This window comes from Taudactylus pleione, unplaced genomic scaffold, assembly GCF_031769625.1.
Source record: "Taudactylus pleione unplaced genomic scaffold, aTauple2 ptg000066l, whole genome shotgun sequence".
Classification (NCBI taxonomy): domain Eukaryota; kingdom Metazoa; phylum Chordata; class Amphibia; order Anura; family Myobatrachidae; genus Taudactylus; species Taudactylus pleione.
The window spans coordinates 439,903-461,696 of NW_028284468.1; the positions used below are offsets into that span (position 1 = coordinate 439,903).

Below are 21,794 nucleotides of genomic sequence, written 5' to 3' on the forward strand. Positions count from 1 at the left end.
TTTCTAATTGGGTTGAGGCCTACCCAGCGGCCACTAATACTGCTGCATTTACTGCCAAGAAAATAGTTCAGGAATTCGTATGCAGGTACGGTATCCCTAAAATCATCGAGAGTGACAGGGGTACTCATTTCACAGGTGATGTTTTTCAAAATATGTGTAAGCTGATGGGTATTAATAGCCAACTTCATACCCCCTACTGACCGCAAGCCAGTGCCAAGGTAGAGAGGATGAACGGGACTATTAAAAGTAAGTTAAGTAAAATTATGGCAGATACTGGACTAGGATGGCCAGAAGCGTTACCTTTGGTCCTACATAGCATAAGGACCACTCCTAGACCCCCTCTAAATCTGTCCCCATTTGAAATACTGTTCGGTAGACAACCTCATTTGATTATAAGTCCACAGGAAGACTTGAAGGGTAACAACGAGGTAACTGTAAAGTATCTTATATCAATGAGTAAGCAGTTAAAGCAACAGCAGCAGAAACTGAAATTGTTGTCCCATGATATGCCTGAAACTAACTGTCATGATGTTGAACCAGGAGAATATGTTATGATCAGAAATTTCTTGCGTTCAGGTTGTTTGACTGATCGGTGGGAAGGTCCGTACCAGGTGCTGCTGACAAGTACTACATCTTTGAAGGTGGCTGAGAGAGATACCTGGGTCCATTCCACTCACTGCAAAAAGGTCAATCAACCGGTGGAGAAACAAGTCGGAGACAAGGCTGATAGCGTGGACCTGTCGCTCGTGAGCTTGTTCCGGGAGGATTGAAAAGGTCGTAGTGAGATACCTGAACTAAGAGAAATTTGCAGGTCTTGTTGTGACAATGGACGGGCCTGCTGTGTTCATTTTCATATTCTCTTTTAGAGTGTTCACCATCCTGGTTGGTTCGGGAATATCCAGTTTCTGTGATGGGAGACAGATTGAGGAAATGGGAGCTGATGGCAGTGCTGATGGAGTGGAGTCAGGAGGAATGCAAGGCCAATCAGGGGAGTGTCTGACCAATCTTAGTACTGTTATTGTTAAGAGAGCTGTCATTCCGGATACTCGGGGACGGTGTGGAGGTTTAACGTCTGAAGACTCCTGTATTTGTGAGCTTTGTGGGTCCCTAGTTGATGAGAACTGTATCCAACGGTGCCAACCTAAATATAACCCGTACTGGGGTGGGTATCCTTTAGAGGATTATCATAGCATGGTCACGGAAATTTTAGAATTACAAAAAGGGAAAACATTGGATGGAAATTCCTCTCATCCAAACTACCTCATTTCAAACTCTATCAATTCCAAGTAGATAGATCACTTTGTGTTTAAACATAACCAACCCCAATAAACCCGGGAGTTGGGAAGTGACGGGGAATAATCAGACGATGACCTTCTCACAAAGAGCTGATAATGAGTCCATAAACCATGATCTGTTACGCTCAATTAAATCTGGTGGGAAACATTTTAGGTATCGGTATACATTGAGCTCCACCAAAGAAATTATTGGTAAGGTGCCAGATGGTTATTGTGCTAAAATAATACAGCCAGAGACTTGCATGAACCAGATGGAAAACCCAGAAATAGGATTGTTTGCAAGATAAATGTGCTTAATGATAATGATGCATACCATCCCTTATGTTCTCCCTGATAATGTATATTTTATATGTGGAAGAAAAGCGTATAAGTGGCTCTCCCCGAGTCCGAAGGTTTGTGGTACCTGGGAAGAGTAGTCCCAGAAGTTATGACCCTCTCACATGTTGAAATGCTTGGTATACATAAGAACACACCATCACCATATCTTCACACACAATATGAACACAGAGGCAAAAGAAATATGATACCTGGTGACGTGCATAAAGCCACTCAGTTAATTAGTGAGACAACTGGCTTTCAAGTTTTAGTTGCACTGGATCCCACCAGGATTGCTCGGGGTACATTAAATTTTAGGTATATTCAGGAACTTGCGAAATTGATAGATAATATCACCGAGATGTACGATGACACATTCAGGTATACAGGGAGAGAATTGCAAGCATACAAGAAAGAACTGGTGCAACACAGGCTAGTGTTAAAATATTCAACTGCTGTTACTGGAGGGTATTGCGTAACATTGGCCACCCAATTGGAGTAAAATGTTGCACCTATGTCACCAATGATACCAGCGACCCCAAGGAGGTGATAGACCGGAAGATGGATGAAATTCTGCAGCTAAAATGGGTGTTTCGTAAGAACCATAACGCTTCAGTGGCTGATGTAGGGGAAAAGATAGGATGGGTTTCATGGCTGAAGCCAGTGAAATGGTTCTCAGGTCTAGGGGAATGGGTTCAGGAAGTGATCGCCAGCATAGGCAAATTCTTGATCCTTATACTGATTGTCATCATAATAATTGGCATATGTGTCCGGTGTGTTCCTATTGTGTTGAAGTGTAGAAAATGTAAAAATAGAGTAAAATGCAAGAACGAAACTATGATGGTGGTCAGTAATGACAATATGAATACCGAGGTAAATATAGAACTGCATTACAACCCTGAACTAGGAAATACATCATTTAATGTATTATATTTACACGTGAATAGAATGTATTATTGAAATGTTATTTTTAAAAACACCTCAGATAATGTAAAGTCTCAATTCCCCTTCAAGACTGCCTTTATAAGACTGGTGCATCCCCACACTTTTCACATGATCTTCCAAGATCTGCGGTGTGCGTATAACAGTAGTTTTATGTCCCCACCCAGAGACACATTATTGATGTATTAAGAACCACCTTGTGCCACCCAATAATAACACTAAATAGTATATAAATGTAAGCCTGAATTATATTTTAAAATCAGATTGTGAAAGCATGTTGTTCGCTATCAAAAGGTGGACTGTCGAAGCTGGATTATTGGCTGAGACAAGATCAGTTTAAAATTGAATCGCAGCAACACCATCTTGCGACTGGCCGCAAGACACCATCTTGGAAATGAGATCGCAAGACGCCATTTTGCGAATGGCCGCCCAAGCACCATTTTAGATAAACTCACACTTTAGTACATGTGGCAATATTACTATTAGCATCATGCGATTGCATCTTTCACCATTCCTCATATACACATTAATACAGACAATTGCGCTGTTAACTAGTCGCATATTAGCGAATGCATAAGATCCTATATGAAAACGCTGTTTATTAGCTTTATGCGCATGCACCTGCTCCAAGTTAACTATCGTCTTTATATCAAACCCGCATACTCACACATTACATATCCACATACAAGGTTCCATAAGCTTTAAGGTATAAGATTTAAGTTTGTTCATTTAGTATAAATGCTGTGAAATAAAGATTATTTGGTAACTAAGGTTTTATACATGCTAAGTAAGCCATGTTTGGTATTGTACTGATGTGTATTCTTTCCACAGTATTCCGGTATCATCAGCGTGGAGATCGCATCATGCATTCTCAACTTACGGACCGCAGAGACTTCAAGTAACAAAATGTATATTATATGAACAACTGTTAGGATGTTGCATGAGGTGGGAATCCAGAGACCCCCAGTTGTTAGAGGCTGGGTTGGGTCTATTTGAATCAGCCTGTTAAATGCTCTGTAACAGATGCATCCCCCTTGGGAACCAACGGCATCAGCAACAAACTTCTCTATTGTGTTGTCTATTTCTGGGGGGTATAAATATGTGTGCTCCAACACTGGGTCTTAGTCTTCGTGCTGAATGACGGGGGGGTTTCTTGCTGATGCCTAACATCTGCTCCGGAAGCGCTGCGTATGTATACTGTACTTGGGTCTGTATAATTCCTTTGCGCCTAATTGTGTATGGATCAATAGCGTGTAACTGACTGTACTTTTACTTGAATAATACTTGTGCTTTGGAACCACAGATTCCAGGTCTGAAGTCTTTATTTACTGTATGACTGCGTACGCAAATTAGCGCCATCCTTAGAAGGTATAGGCAGGATATTAGAAGGTATAGGAAGGAGTGTATAGAGGTTCTAAGGCAGTATCATTACAGAGTAAGCCCTGTATTGTACCAGAGTATACCCTGCATTGTACCAGAGTGAGCTCTGCATTGTACCAGAGTACTGTATGCCCTGCATTGTACCAGACTACTGTATGCCCTGCAATGTACCAGAGTATGCCCTGCATTGTACCAGAGTAAGCCCTGTATTGTAAAGGGAGTAAGAGGGTGGTTCATAAGGTACGAGAATATGCCCTGTATTTTAATGGAGGAAGGGGGAATCACCAGAATGGGATCAGTATCGGTTCTAATCCGGACGCTGGAAGATCGGCAGTGTAGAGCCCGACAGGTAAGTATTTTATCTATTTACTAACCTAACCCTAACCCTCCCTTAGGGGTGCCTAACCCAAACCTTCCCACCAAGTGCCTAACCCCCCTGTAAGTGCCTAAACCACCCCCATTCCCCGCAGCCTAAACCTAAATCTCTTGTGGGGTGCCAACCCCATTCCCCTAACCTAACCCTCCCCCCCTCGCGGCTGTCCGTGCCCGCCACCCAGCTTACCTTTGATCGGTATGCCGGGCGTCGGGCTCCCGATGTAGGTAAAATGACAGGCATCGGGATTTCGACGCCTGTCATTAGACCTCTGCCGGGATTAGACAGTCAGGAAGCCGGCAGTCGGCATTTCGACTGTTGGCTTCCTGACTGCATCCCTACCAGAATATGCTATGAAATCTACTGGGGTCATCGGAATTGTTGTCCTCAAAATAGATTCTGCATTGAGCTCACCATGTTTGGGGTTTTGCATTGCACTGAGATCATCAGAATGGTCTTTGCACAATAATTATTATTTGTCATAATTCTTATAGTAGTATATATCACACATACACTAAATATATACCTTTCACCTTGTTTTCCACTGCGCTAGTACTGTTCCCCCCAGTATTACAATTAGCAAAAGGTGGTATCCTATTATTTTACATTATACATAATATATGATGTTTCTTTTCTTCTTTAGACATTCACTACTAGTGTGTTCTAGTCCAGGTATTTCATAGAGAGACACTAATACTGGTCTATTCCCCCTTCAGCAGTGTAAAGATTAATGGCATTGGAAACAAAGACCATTGTATCAGCAAGCAGAGGCGCAAAGTAACAATGCAGGGTGGAAACTCAATAGGACGTATAGTCGAAGGGATTAGCAGGAGAAAAAGAATAGCAATGGATGGCAGACAAGACAGACAGTTACCACCTAATCGGGGCATACACCAGATTTTTAGTATCCATCTAAAAAGGCAAAAGCGCTGACAACGGTGTGCCTAACTATTCTGCTGCCTGATTATCATTTATTTATATGCATCCAAGTTATTCATTAATAGGGGGTTCTCCAGTATCTCTCTCCGCAATTAGTGCCGCCATCCACATAAACAAGCAGCGCGCTCTGCAGGAAATAATGCAGAATAATGTGCCTCTTGTCACCGAACAGTTGCTGCTTCATTCCAAAGAGCTTTGGCAGGAGCGGTGGAACTGATTGTTTTTGGGGCTCACAATTCTATCATTTCATTTTACAGTGTGGGTGCCAGAATAAGGGACCCTCCTGGCTGCCAGATTATTGGGGCACTAAATAGTATGAGGGGATTACTAATGGTGGGGAATGTAAACCGCTAAAGCAGAAGATCACAAATAATCTCTGTAAGTAATGAAAGTGGGCTCATTACAGGTCCTTCCCGCACCAGAACATGGAAGTGCATATAGACCCCAAAATGTCTAATACACTAACCCTGGAGATGATTCTGAGTTACACTCAAAGTGGATGTAGTTGCGGGCAGCCGTGGAACCCAGATTTACTAACTTATGCTATTCATGAATTCATAGGGTGGTCCGTGCAACTGCAGACAGAAAGCAGAGGCGCCCATTGATTTTTTACGCTGTCATTATTAGCATTTGCTCATGCACTAACCCCATGCTAGGCCCGATGCCGATGCGTGTACCTGCAGGTCGTACATTGTATCTTTAGATCTTGCCTACAGCAGGCAAGATCTGGCAACCTTGTACAAGACGCACTTGAAATCGTTAAGGACAGACGATAGAGCATTGGTCAGATTGGACACTTTTTAGCACCATATCGTGACCTTTAGTGCCGGGGAGAGTTCAAGGGAAATCGCTCACGATATCGCATCGTGAGCACATCGTCTAGTGTGTACGCACCTCAAGAGATCTGTCTGGCTTCTAGATTTGACGGACTGAACTGTACATTTAGTTGCCTGTTCAGGGTTATCTGCATTTTTACTGTACAAATAGCATGAAACAGAAGCTAAATATTAATGTTCTCAGCTAAGCAGATACCATTGTAATAGAGGTCTTTTTATCATTTATTATTTGCTCCAGTTTTCATCTGTACGGTATTTAAAACAGAACTGAGTTTTGATTTAGAAGTGGGTGATGTTTATTCAGGCTGTGGTTAGACTGAAACAAAAACTTGGCTCCCTAAACATGGAAGCAGCATCTGTGACCGATGTTTACCCATGCTACTTGACTCATTTTAACCTCAGACTGTGTCTAAGGAGTGTTTCTTCCACCAACCCTGTTTCAGAATTATAACACTCTTTATAATTCACCAGTTATGTTTGCCATGTATAAAACAGAAGATGCAGATAATGCTGACAATTAAAAAATAAGTAACATTATTTTTATTGTCACTGATTGTAATCAAAATTATGTTCTTAGGCCTAAACATGAAACATTATAATTTTTTATTTCAAAACAAAGCGCAAATTGGGCCAAAGTGCAGCGCAGAAACCTATTTTGTGAAACAATGAGCCTCAATATACGGCGGTGCCTAGGTTTCCACCAAAGTGCATGGGCTAATGGTACTGGATGGTATTTGTGCCTAGACAAGATTTTATTTTACAATTATCAGACAAAAAATACCCAGGTCTGTCTGTGGCCCTGTTCTGCCAAAAGCACAACCAAAGTCCCACAAGTTTGGCCAGGCACCCCCTAAGTACAAGTGACCACTATTTCACTGTGAGATGATTGGAGATGATTGGAAATTAAGGGACCTTCTCACTTTTAATGGGACGCCTTTCGCACCGTCCAGTTGCACTTAGGCAGAGAGGCTGATAACTAGACACAGTTTGCCTAATGTAAAAAACTTCACACACAAAAGTGCTACATGCAGTAGTACTACCACAGTCCGGATGTCTCCCAATGATAAATTTAAAAAAAAAGAGAAAGTTTATGGTAGTTAGAAAGTAGTAGGAGGTTGGACTTTAAAATATTTTTTGCACAGCGCACCCCCTGAAATTTGTTCACCATCCCGTAGTTTCCCAAAAACCCAGAGTAGGCGCGCTCCCTGCAATGCGCTTAGCGTTCCATCTAGCCACACTGATGCAAACAAAGTCTGTACTGTATGTAGTGCGCCTCCAGTGTTCCCTGCAATGTGCTAAGCGCACCATCTGGCCACACTGATTCAAACAAAGTCTTTACTGTTTGTAGTGCGCCTCCAGTGTTCCCTGCAATGTGCTGAGCGCACCATCTGGCCACACTGATTCAAACAAAGTCTTTACTGTATGTAGTGCGCCTCCAGTGTTCCCTGCAATGTGCTGAGCGCACCATCTGGCCGCACTGATGCAAACAAAGTCTTTACTGTATGTAGTGCGCCTCCAGTGTTCCCTGCAATGTGCTGAGCGCACCATCTGGCCGCACTGATGCAAAGTCTTTACAGTTTGTAGTGCGCCTCCAGTGTTCCCTGCAATGTGCTGAGCGCACCATCTGGCCGCACTGATGCAAACAAAGTCTTTACTGTATGTAGTGCGCCTCCAGTGTTCCCTGCAATGTGCTGAGCGCACCATCTGGCCGCACTGATGCAAAGTCTTTACAGTTTGTAGTGCGCCTCCAGTGTTCCCTGCAATGCACTGAGCACACCATCTGGCCGCACTGATGCAAAGTCTTTACTGTTTGTAGTGCGCCTCCAGTGTTCCCAGCAATGCACTGAGCACACCATCTGGCCACACTGATTCAAACAAAGTCTTTACTGTTTGTAGTGCGCCTCCAGTGTTCCCTGCAATGCGCTGAGCGCACCACCTAGTCACACTGAGTCAAACAAAGTCTTTACTGTACGTAGTGCGCCTCCAGTGTTTCCTGCAATGCGCTAAGCGCACCATCTGGCCACACTGATGCAAACAAAATCTTTACTGTATGTAGTGCGCCTCCAGTGTTCCCTGCAATGCGCTGAGCGCACCATCTAGCCAGGGCCGGATTGAGGGCCACATGGGCCTGGAGCTGAAAATGACCAAAGGGCCTATTATGAGAAGCAGAGGAGGTGTGACCAGTGCTGTGTGGGTGTGGCCAGTGCCATGTGGGCGTGTACACCCCTATACTCTCAGCTCCAATGTCTCCCTCCAATATATAAAAGAAAAAAAATCCTTCATTTTGTGAGGTAAATAGAAATATAATTTTACTACTTGTGATTTATGGCTGACCGTGTGGAGAGCAGACGGCCAGTCAACATCATGTTGTCATGACAATGGGTCTATTTTTATGTGGAGGCCTGGAGCTGTAGCTCCATCCGCCCCATTGTTAATCTGGCCCTGCATCAAGCCACACTGAGTCAAACAAAGTCTTTACTGTACGTAGTGCGCCTCCAGTGTTCCCTGCAGTGCGCTAAGCGCACCATCTGGCCACACTGATGCAAACAAAATCTTTACTGTATGTAGTGCGCCTCCAGTGTTCCCTGCAATGTGCTGAGCACACCATCTGGCCACACTGATTCAAACAAAGTCTTTACTGTTTGTAGTGCGCCTCCAGTGTTCCCTGCAATGTGCTGAGCGCACCATCTGTCCGCACTAATGCAAACAAAGGGCCTGATTCAGACCCACTCGCGAGCGGCTGTCCGCTCGCAAGTGGGTCGATGTTCTGGACTGAGCATGCGCACGACGGAGGGAGCTCCGTCGTGCGCATGCGCCAGACGCGACGAGCGAAGGAAAGTCCTTCGCTCGTTGTGTCTGATCAAAGGGGGCGTGCTGTCGATGTTGGTTGACAGCACGCCCCCTTTGGTAGGCGTGCCGGGGCGTGCCTCCCTGACGGGGGCGTTCCCACGGGAACGCCTCCCATCAGAAGCCGGCCCACTGACATCACTAGTGATGTCAGTGGGAGTGATTTTGGCTCTGATAGAGCCAAAATCACTCCAGAGCTTGCGGTTGAAAACCTCAACCGCAGGCTCCGGCTCGCAGTTTCGATGGTCGCGATGGTCAAGACCATCACGGCCATCAAACTGCACGCTCGTATAGCCTGTGGGTGGTGACCCACAGCTATACGAGCGTCCAGGAGGACGCTCCATTTTCATGGAGGCCGGCCCTCATTCAGAGCGTGCGCTCTGCTCAGAGCGTACGGCTCTGAATGAGGGCCAAAGTCTTTACTGTTTGTAGTGCGCCTCCAGTGTTCCCTGCAATGTGCTGAGCGCACCATCTGGCCACACTGATTCAAACAAAGTCTTTACTGTATGTAGTGCGCCTCCAGTGTTCCCTGCAATGTGCTGAGCGCACCATCTGGCCGCACTGATGCAAAGTCTTTACTGTTTGTAGTGCGCCTCCAGTGTTCCCTGCAATGTACTGAGCACACCATCTGGCCACACTGATTCAAACAAAGTCTTTACTGTTTGTAGTGCGCCTCCAGTGTTCCCTGCAATGTGCTGAGCGCACCATCTGGCCACACTGATTCAAACAAAGTCTTTACTGTTTGTAGTGCGCCTCCAGTGTTCCCTGCAATGTGCTGAGCGCACCATCTGGCCGCACTGATGCAAAGTCTTTACTGTATGTAGTGCGCCTCCAGTGTTCCCTGCAATGCGCTAAGCGCACCATCTGGCCGCACTGATGCAAACAAAATCTTTACTGTATGTAGTGCGCCTCCAGTGTTCCCTGTAAAGCGCTGAGCGCACACCATCTGCCAAACTGATGCAAACAAAGTCTTTTCTGTATATAGTGCGCCTCCAGTATTTCCTGTAAAGCGCTGAGCACACACCATCTGGCCGCACTGATGCAAAACAAAGTCTTTTCTGTATACAGTGCGCCTCCAGTTTTCCGTGCAATGCGCTTAGCGTACCATCTGGCCACACTGATGCAAAACAAAGTCTTTACTGTATGTAGTATGCTTCCAGTGTTCCCTGCAATGCGCTGAGCGCACCGTCTGGCCACACTGATGCAAAACAAAGTCTTTTCTGTATGTAGTGCACCTCCAGTATTTCCTGTAAAGCGCTGAGCACACACCATCTGGCCGCACTGATGCAAAACAAAGTCTTTTCTGTATACAGTGCGCCTCCAGTGTTCCCTGCAATGTACTGAGCACACCATCTGGCCACACTGATTCAAACAAAGTCTTTACTGTATGTAGTGCGCCTCCAGTGTTCCCTGCAATGTGCTGAGCGCACCATCTGGCCATACTGATTCAAACAAAGTCTTTACTGTTTGTAGTGCGCCTCCAGTGTTCCCTGCAGTGTGCTGAGCGCACCATCTGGCCGCACTGATGCAAAGTCTTTACTGTTTGTAGTGCGCCTCCAGTGTTCCCTGCAATGCGCTGAGTGCACCATCTAGCCACACTGAGTCAAACAAAGTCTTTACTGTACGTAGTGCGCCTCCAGTGTTCCCTGCAATGCGCTAAGCGCACCATCTGGCCGCACTGATGCAAACAAAATCTTTACTGTATGTAGTGCGCCTCCAGTGTTCCCTGTAAAGCGCTGAGCGCACACCATCTGCCAAACTGATGCAAACAAAGTCTTTTCTGTATATAGTGCGCCTCCAGTATTTCCTGTAAAGCGCTGAGCACACACCATCTTGCTGCACTGATGCAAAACAAAGTCTTTTCTGTATACAGTGCGCCTCCAGTTTTCCGTGCAATGCGCTTAGCATACCATCTGGCCACACTGATGCAAAACAAAGTCTTTACTGTATATAGTATGCTTCCAGTGTTCCCTGCAATGCGCTGAGCGCACCGTCTGGCCACACTGATGCAAAACAAAGTCTTTTCTGTATGTAGTATGCTTCCAGTGTTCCCTGCAATGCGCTGAGCGCACCATCTGGCCACACTGATGCAAAACAAAGTCTTTTCTGTATGTAGTGCGCCTCCAGTATTTCCTGTAAAGCGCTGAGCACACACCATCTGGCCACACTGATACAAAACAAAGTCTTTACTGTTTGTAGTGCGCCTCCAGTGTTCCCTGCAATGTGCTGCGCGCACCATCTGGCCGCACTGATGCCGCACTGATTCTTTACTGTTTGTAGTGCGCCTCCAGTGTTCCCTGCAATGTACTGAGCACACCATCTGGACACACTGATTCAAACAAAGTCTTTACTGTTTGTAGTGCGCCTCCAGTGTTCCCTGCAATGTGCTGAGCGCACCATCTGGCCACACTGATTCAAACAAAGTCTTTACTGTTTGTAGTGCGCCTCCAGTGTTCCCTGCAATGTGCTGAGCGCACCATCTGGCCGCACTGATGCAAAGTCTTTACTGTATGTAGTGCGCCTCCAGTGTTCCCTGCAATGCGCTGAGTGCACCATCTAGCCACACTGAGTCAAACAAAGTCTTTACTGTACGTAGTGCGCCTCCAGTGTTCCCTGCAATGCGCTAAGCGCACCATCTGGCCGCACTGATGCAAACAAAATCTTTACTGTATGTAGTGCGCCTCCAGTGTTCCCTGTAAAGCGCTGAGCGCACACCATCTGCCAAACTGATGCAAACAGTAAAGTATATAGTGCGCCTCCAGTATTTCCTGTAAAGCGCTGAGCACACACCATCTGGCCGCACTGATGCAAAACAAAGTCTTTTCTGTATACAGTGCGCCTCCAGTTTTCCGTGCAATGCGCTTAGCGTACCATCTGGCCACACTGATGCAAAACAAAGTCTTTACTGTATGTAGTATGCTTCCAGTGTTCCCTGCAATGCGCTGAGCGCACCGTCTGGCCACACTGATGCAAAACTAAGTCTTTTCTGTATATAGTGCGACTCCAGTATTTCCTGTAAAGCGCTGAGCACACACCATCTGGCCGCACTGATGCAAAACAAAGTCTATTCTGTATACAGTGCGCCTCCAGTTTTCCGTGCAATGCGCTTAGCGTACCATCTGGCCACACTGATGCAAAACAAAGTCTTTACTGTATGCAGTATGCTTCCAGTGTTCCCTGCAATGCGCTGAGCGCACCGTCTGGTCACACTGATGCAAAACTAAGTCTTTTCTGTATGTAGTGCGCCTCCAGTATTTTCTGTAAAGCGCTGAGCACACACCATCTGGCCGCACTGATGCAAAACAAAGTCTTTTCTGTATACAGTGCGCCTCCAGTGTTCCCTGCAATGTACTGATTCAAACAAAGTCTTTACTGTATGTAGTGCGCCTCCAGTGTTCCCTGCAATGTGCTGAGCGCACCATCTGGCCACACTGATTCAAACAAAGTCTTTACTGTTTGTAGTGCGCCTCCAGTGTTCCCTGCAGTGTGCTGAGCGCACCATCTGGCCGCACTGATGCAAAGTCTTTACTGTTTGTAGTGCGCCTCCAGTGTTCCCTGCAATGCGCTGAGTGCACCATCTAGCCACACTGAGTCAAACAAAGTCTTTACTGTACGTAGTGCGCCTCCAGTGTTCCCTGCAATGCGCTAAGCGCACCATCTGGCCGCACTGATGCAAACAAAATCTTTACTGTATGTAGTGCGCCTCCAGTGTTCCCTGTAAAGCGCTGAGCGCACACCATCTGCCAAACTGATGCAAACAAAGTCTTTTCTGTATATAGTGCGCCTCCAGTATTTCCTGTAAAGCGCTGAGCACACACCATCTTGCTGCACTGATGCAAAACAAAGTCTTTTCTGTATACAGTGCGCCTCCAGTTTTCCGTGCAATGCGCTTAGCATACCATCTGGCCACACTGATGCAAAACAAAGTCTTTACTGTATATAGTATGCTTCCAGTGTTCCCTGCAATGCGCTGAGCGCACCGTCTGGCCACACTGATGCAAAACAAAGTCTTTTCTGTATGTAGTATGCTTCCAGTGTTCCCTGCAATGCGCTGAGCGCACCGTCTGGCCACACTGATGCAAACAAAATCTTTACTGTATGTAGTGCGCCTCCAGTGTTCCCTGTAAAGCGCTGAGCGCACACCATCTGCCAAACTGATGCAAAACAAAGTCTTTACTGTATGTAGTATGCTTCCAGTGTTCCCTGCAATGCGCTGAGCGCACCGTCTGGCCACACTGATGCAAAACAAAGTATTTTCTGTTTCTAGCGCGCCTCCAGTGCACTTTGTAAATTAAGCTGTATGTTCTATTACCCACATTGCCAAAATGTCAGTGATACCGCTGCTTACATTCACTGCACATCACAGTAAAACATTTGCCCAGGCAACCAATCAGCGACTAGCTTTCATATGTTAGATGCAAGTTAGACAATGACAGTAAATACATATTTTATTTGCCCTGGGTGTTATGCACATTTGCATCGTTCAGATAGCAGTGTTAATACATAATGGTGGCATGTTGAAGCAGTCATTTTGTTAATGCAAAAGATTTTTCAGATTGTAGGATGCAGGATATCACTTCACTAGGAACTAGAGCAGGGATGGGGAACCTCAGGCCCGGGGGCCGTATAAGGCCCGCGGAATTATTTGGCCCTCTGAGCTTTTTTCTCTAGCCTCATCTGGCTAGCAGGGTGCCTAGAATGGCACCCTATAGTCAGAATCTATGCAGAGGGTCGCACTGCTGCCCTTACAACTCCCCGGAGCATCCTTTGTAATCACCGGCGATTGTGACCCCTCCCTCATGTGACGTCACACGGAGGGGGGGCGTGTCCTGTACCGGGCCCACGAATAATGTTATATATATCAAAATGGCCCTTAGCAGAAAAAAGGTTCCTCACCCCTGAACTAGAGATATCACCAAAACCCAAAATGCCTCAGTGATGTCATTGTTATCTTGTGAAATGATAGGCTGTAAAATGATTGAGTCCATTGTGTATAGACCACAGGTGCACTTTAACCGTTATGCACTAAATACTGTTTGTCTCATATTTACAAACATCTCCCAATTCATATTTAAAAATAAAGCTGCTATATGTAACAGCAGCAGGTGGATGTGAATTAGTCTTTATTGGCTTACGGATCTGTTAATGGTCAGCATCTGACTATCATCCACAGCAGTGATTTTCAAGCTTTTTTAACTCGCGGCACAACGAACAAGATTTTAAAATTGCTGGGGCACACCATCAGTCCTCCCCAGGGAAAAAAAGTCATACATTGTCCCCCATGGGAAAAACACACACATTGGCCCCGACGGGAAAAAAATACCCACATATTGGCCCCTCAGAAAAAAAGCAGACATTGGCCCCCACAGAAAAACAAACACATACATTGCTGCCCCTACAGCAAAAATTGGCCCCTACAGTAATAAAGAATTGTCCCTTACTGTAATTGTCCCCCATAGTAATTACACTCACGTTGGCCCCCACAGTACAGACATTACACACATGTTGTCCCCCACAGTATAGTAATCACACACATTGGTCCTCACAGTAATAAAACAAACACTTTGGCCCCCATAGCAATTACACCCACATTGTCCCCCACAGTTATAAAATAAATAAAAATGCACTGGCCCCTACTTTGATGGAGCTCTGTTCTCTCCTTCCTTCAGCGGCAGGAGTTTATGCAGAGGGAGTGTCAGAGTGCCCGTCTTTCTATGTGACGGAGCATTGGAGCTGGAGCAGCGCTGGCGGGTGGTAAGGCGACGTGACATGCGTGACCTATGAGTCATAGGTTGTGGGTCGCGCCGCATCTGGGCGCCTGGTAAATCCCAGCGCTGTTCAAGTCCGATATCGCGGTAATAATGATTGCAGCAGCACACTTGGGAACTTGGGATTGGATCATCGCGGCACACTTGGGTACAGCTCGCGGCACACTAGATCCATAGTAACAGTATGTTACAATATTATAATTGCAACAAAAATGGCTCAGGAAACATCATTTATTCACAATTCAGCAGTGATAGTGCTTGTTTTCTATCACCTCTTATCACAGTGATAGAAAATTCATCATAGCTGTTGAGTGATGCTAAGATTCACTCACTTTGAAAAAAATAAATACATTTTTTCATGTCAGTATCGTCTGCTATCAACATCCTGACTCCTGTGTTTCTTTTAGAGATATGACTTTTCTCCACTTAATAAATAGACCTGGATGGTTGTCAATGTACAGAAGTTCTCTCCAGCCAGCAGCATGTCACTTACATCAGTACTTAAACTAATCCCGAATAGTTATTAAAGTTTCAGAGGTTCATGTGTTGGACGGAATTTGTATCTAAATCGCAACGGTAAAATGTGCCTTAGAATAAAGTGTATCTGCATAGCTTGCGGAGCTGCCCGTTTATGCAAGATGCATGCAGCTCTGCAAGGGTAACATAGGCTCCTGCATTACTCCAGCAGTGAGTAGTAATTTATGTGCCTGGCTTACACCAATGATAGTAGAAAATGCTAAAACAAATACACTTCATACAGACTACAGTACATGACGGGCAGTGTTATTAATAACGAATAAAGTCTAAATTAAATTAGATTACAACTCAAAGACAAAATGAATGCTCTTATTAAGTACAAATCAATGCGCACATGCTTTGTCTTCCCTTTAAAAGATGAAATGAAAACATGCTACATTGCTGCTATCACTGTAATAATAGGAACAGATTGAAGTAAGAACAGTACTATAGTATTAGCATAAATGGGATTGAGATGCATTCAGCGAAACAGAAGCGGATGGTGATCGCCATCATCATAATTTATGGAGAGCAACCGGTGATCCGCCTCCATACAGGCGCATATGAGCCTGTCTTGTGGTCCGCATAGGATGGATTTTGCGTGAACATGCCAGTACCGTATTATTGCTCATGCGCAGTAAACAAAATAGTATTCTGCAGATTAAAAAAGAGGCAAATTGCATCTGCGTCCAATGCTACATGAGCCCCTCACTCACTACTATAAACTAGACAGACAGTGGTGGGAAGACGCCTATATATCAAAGTTTAACTTTTGCCAAGTCATTGAATGGGACTAAGCTTTCTCCTTTGTCCATTCGTGTGATCTTTGGTTCTTTATTCCCAATAGTCCTAACATCTTCTTCTCATACCCCGGGCACTCTGCAGCAATGATTCACACATTCCACTCTCCGCCACTCACTTCTCTGATAACCTAAGGGGGAAATCTCATCCCCTTGATGACTTCCTCGATTACAGATGTATTAGCTTGTTTCAACGCTGTTCTTTCCCCAAAGCTATTTTTCAAAAATAAAAAAAAATCACAAATCAATCCTGGGCTGCCTTGTTTGTGTGACAGTATCTTATTGTAACAATCTGCAACCTATTTCTCTCTATGCTTTAGTACTGTACATGTAAACAGTACTGGACTCTCCCATATCATACAATTTACTCACTAAGTAATTGGAGGTCTATCTGTTATTACCCTGTGATATATCTATGAAAATGAGACATACCATGTATTTCTATCTGTTCTGCTGATATGGACATCCTGAAAGCCAGAGTGGTACTGATTGTGGTCTGGAATATGTTATGTTAATTTAATAATATGGTCTACAATCAGAAATACATATGTGAACAAATACATTAATGCTGGCAATAGATATACCACACGGTTCAGTGCTGAGCAACTGGATCAGACATGCCAGCCAAATAGCATACGGTCTGGCCGTCCTGAGCCCAAGCTTGATCCATTCCGGACTAAATGGGGGACTACTAGCGCGATCTGAAGACGTACACACACACACACACACACACACACACACCTGCCAATAGTGCTCATCTTTGGGCCAAATCTATGATCATGACCTATTATTATTATTGGACATCACAGTCTTTTTTTGTGGCTACCAAAACTGTAATATTGTCCAGTTGACAGATATCTATAGCCTGTGGTTTGCAATGTGCATGATGAAATTCTCTCTAGCCTTTTATAGGTAATCAGCCCTCTGCCAGGAGACAATTTATTACCCCTGCTGTTATGCAGCTGGCCCAATATAACAGCATGTGTGCCCAAAAATGATCTGCAATGCCTGATAATAATCCAACCAACTCATATCGGTCGTTATTTGACGTGTTGGTACACGTGCTTGGGGATGTTCAGTCATACTCTGAACCGGGCCCAGTCCGCCTGCTACATTTGTGTAGAAAATAGACACTGGTCCTTCCGCCTAGCACTGGACTCTGGTGAGTCTTCAGACCTATAAACATGTTGTCATTAATCAGTCTAGTAAAACTAAATAACTACTGTATAATTCTGTCCTTTAGCCTATAACACTGTATAGAAAGCCATTTAACACTGTTTAGTAACACACACTAAGGCAAAACAATGTGCAATAAAAACACTTAACACTTTAGTTAAGTTTCCATATGTTTCATTTTTATGCCCTAGTGGACACTGACAGATAAATTATGTCTATAATCACCATGAGAAAATATCTGCTAGTGTCTTTCGTCTTTTTTTCTTCCGTGCTCAAAAAACATATACATATCACATTACTATTGCTTTAATTTAAGATGTGTCATTGACCTGAGATCAGACTCAGGTATACGTTTGACATGTCCTAACAGGATTCAACTCATACATTAGACTAATGCACACACCTGGAGTCTTAGTGTAAAACTCAATCAAGCTGTCAGACTTGGTACACAGCTGAAACCTTGCCAGAAAACACACCTTCAATGACACAGTGGGGCACAGACTGACAACTCACCTGAGAGGTCAGGCTGGGTACACAAGTGAGGTGCCCTACGAAAAATCACCTAAGATGTCAGGCTGGATACATAGGTGAGATGCCCTACAAGAACTCACCTGAGATGTCAGGCTAGGTGCATAGGTGAGATGCCCTACAAGAACTCACCTGAGATGTCAGGCTGGGTACATACAGTAGGTGAGATGCCCTACAAGAACTCACCTGAGATGTCAGGCTGGGTGCATAGGTGAGTTGCCCTACAAGAACTCACCTAAGAAGTCAGTATTGGTACATAGTGAGATGCCCTATGAGAGCTCACCTGAGATGTCAGTCTGGATACATAAGTGAGTTGCCCTATGAGAGCTCACCTGAGATGTCAGTCTGGATATAGAGGGGAGATTACCTGCGAGATCTCACCTGGGATACATAGGTAAAATGCCCTGTGAGAAATCACCTGAGATGTCAGCCTGGTAACATAGGTGAGATGACCTTCGAGAACTCACCTAAGATGTCAGGCTGGGTAAACAGATGAGATGCCCCACGAGAACACACGTGAGGTATCAGGCTGGTGTACAAAATGTTACATTGGCATTTACATGTCAGACTGCACACATGGAATTTACTTTAGTTTTTAGACTGGGATTTAAACTTGCAACAAGAGCATGATTAAGATGGGCAACTGTGTGATTGAAAACATAATCAGCACTTATAGACTAAAGTAAGTCTAAATTTGGCATATGCCAATAAGGAACTCGCTTCAGAACTCAAGCTATGGACAGTACAGTTAATGCTATAAATTGTCTCTGTAGCACATACGGTTACTGGAGGAGAACTGGACTAGAACACACTGAAAATAAGAGCACTCAGAAACATTATTTTCCCATTTCTCATTATCCTTACACTATGGAAAATGACATTATAATGAGGCCACTGACTAAAGGAATTACCCCAAACCACTGGAGACGGACTGAGACAGTAAAATAGTTCCACTGACAGGGCACTTCTACGAAATGCCAGAAGGACACCAACCCTAACCTACCTGACAGCTGGGACACTTATCAGTAAAAACACGTATCAGTAAACTTCTTATGAACAATGACAGGGGCATTACCCGGAAGGCATACACGTACACTTACCTGAATACATTTTGCTACTGTAAACTAAGACCCAAGACTGTATTGCAGCTGGTGAGGTTAAAATATTCGTTCCTTGTTGTATGGGGACAGTATATAGCAACTATACTATAATAATATTAATAATAATAATAACTATACAGTACAGTAAAAGATCTTATCAGTTTCCAAACATATGTAATGACCATAACTGCTTGGTATAAACATACAAACCACAACATATGTGAGTGGCACTCACCTGATATCTCTGACTGGGGGACCCCACTTAGACTGAAGCCCTTGGCACCATACACCTGTTTCACCGTTTCACAGCTCTTTGCTTTATTCCCCGTCTCTCCAGCTACCCAATTCACAAAGAGGACAACTCCAAGATGCCACCATGAGTACCCACACCGCCACTCCATGTTCTCACTGTATGGAATGCGTAAGGGAAGCCAAGAGATAAAGTTGTGGGAGTCAGGAAGATGTAACAAGAGGCAAAATTAGCAACATGCACAGTCCAGCAGGGAAAAAAACCTCAGAGTCTGTCCTAGATCGTTGGATGCACCTCACTGTGAATAGCTGAGGCACCAGCTAGCAAACCAGCTGGGGGATGCGTGGTGCTGTGCATTCATGTGACATTAGGGGCACAAAGGAGCCCCAGGATATAAAGAAGGCAAAGTGGTGGAGACAGGACATGTCCAAGATGTGGAGGCGTTTACACTGAGATAGTGGGCTAGCAGTATAACACACAGTCCAGCACAGCAGACTCTGACACTGCACTGGGATCAGGATGGAGCAGTGACACTTACTACACTGGGATCAGGATGGAGCAGTGACACTGCACTGGGATCAGGATGGAGCAGTGACACTGCACTGGGATCAGGCAGCAGGAGCAGTGACACTGCACTGGGATCAGGCAGCAGGAGCAGTGAGCCAGTGACACTGGGATCAGGCAACTGCAATGAGGAGCCCAGGGAGGATGCTTATCCCAGATGCTTCCGAGGATGGGGTGTAGTCCTGTCTGTATTTATGTTGTAGCTGATTCCTAGAGCACACAGCACAGCTGCTCTCACACAATGCCAGCCACCACCAGTATAACAGCAATGTTGCAGCTCTTCTAAATATCCCCTTGGTCATCTGTGGCTCCTCTGCGCCGCTTATCTCTACATGATCCCGTTACCTGGCCAGGAAGCAGGAGTCAGTGTACGAGCTGTTCCCCCATCCTGCTGTGCAGTGTGACCCTTACTGTAAGGTACAGTATGCCAGAGCGCCTGACAGAGCCGGTGCTGTATCAGTGTTATATGGCGGCAGCAGCCTGATCTGTCCCGTGCGCGGTGATGCAGCTGCTCCTGTACCGTGCGATGCTCTCCCTGCGCTGGCTGATACTGATGCTGCTGCCTCTCCGAGCTGCTCCCCCTGTGCAGAGACTGGAGCGTCCAACAAGGACTGCACGAAGCACATTGAGGGACTCAGCCAGCCAGGGGCGCCGTCACAGTCACGGTCCCGCTGTTATGTTACAGAGATGCTGATTGGGTGACAAGAGAAGGCTGTGTGATGATGGGTGTGCATTTTGGTTTATACTGTAGCAATCACATCCCAATAGCCATCCAGTATCCAACCACTGGAGTCACCTATATATTGCTGAAAATGTTCAGGTCCTCCTCCTCTATGTATAAGGTTGTAAATTCCACAGTCATAGGTTTCTTAGATTGGTGGTGTTACCATGTACAGTACCAAATCAGAGAGTCAAACCACAACCCGACAAGCGATGCCCTCAGGACCAAGGGTAATTGAATAACTTTAACATATCTATCTATATATCTATCTATCTATCTATCTATCTATCTATCTATCTATCTATCTATCTATCTATCTATCTATCTATATATATCTATATATATCTATATCTATATATATCTATATATATATATATATCTATACATATATATATATATATACATATATATATATATATATATATATATATATATATATATATATAAAATTTGTTATTTTACTATTGTGACTTTTTATCAGTATGTCTATATCTGTTTTATCTCTGTTTATCTGTTACTCTATCAATATTTCTCATTTATATAGCCTATATAAATGTATCATCTATTTCATATCTAACCTAGGGACCTATTTAGCAATAATCACGATATAGGCTTGAATATCTTCAGCCAATATTAATGCAATTATTATATACTTTTACTTACTGTACCTTTCCCAGCTATTAAGCAAATATCCTTTCAGGGACAGCGCTTGCCTAAACACATTGACCCTGCGAAGTCCCCGCTGGTATTCCTATTGTCCAGACAAAAATAATTTCATCCACTATCCATCACCTCCTGATTTCTATTGATTATGCTTGCTTGTGTGTGTGGGTGTATATGTGTTTATTTGTAGAAAAATGTGTATACAGATTAAAGACGAGGTATTAAACCTCGAAACGTTGCAGAGGCTATTGGACTATGGTCTCAATTCAGATCCACTCGCTAGATGCGTTCGCATGCAGCGAAAGTAAGGAAATACACGATCGCACGGCAAGGCAATAGCACGCCCACTAGGTCTTAGCGTGCGATTGCTTTGTGTATGCAGACGCACACTAGCCTGTCCTAAGACGCCCACTTTACCACATCATGTCCAGGAAGTGTATGCAACCATCGGTAACATCGAATGTGGAAGCGATCGCAGCACTTGTGGCTGACCATACCCTACTGCAAGCAGTGTGATTTTCAACCATGTGACGTGTGCTATGACGCTGCGTCTTAATTATGCATGCCTCTGAAATGGCGTTGAGACGCTCAGGCACACCTGCGTTGGCACTACCACTCCCTTGTTTTCATGGACCATCCCCTGTCACCACCCACAAACGGCTTGCATTGTCACTCTGGCTAGCGAGCAGTCTATGCGCAACGAGTGAACGCTTCCCGATCGCCTGGACTAGTTCGCGCACGCCCACTGCGATGCACACACATGCGCAGATTGCAAAAAATC

At 44.8% G+C, this 21,794-nt stretch overlaps 1 protein-coding gene across 1 annotated transcript in view; it reads right to left on the minus strand.

Moving 5' to 3' along the window:
• Positions 1-20,234, minus strand: part of GPC1 (glypican 1) — a 97,117-nt gene extending 76,883 nt beyond the window's left edge. The window contains exon 1 of the mRNA XM_088466416.1: positions 19,051-20,234. Within this exon, the coding sequence (XP_088322542.1) occupies positions 19,051-19,216 (166 nt within the window). The 5' untranslated portion in view covers positions 19,217-20,234. The remainder of the gene's footprint in view (positions 1-19,050) is intronic.
• Positions 20,235-21,794: the final 1,560 nt, after the last annotated feature.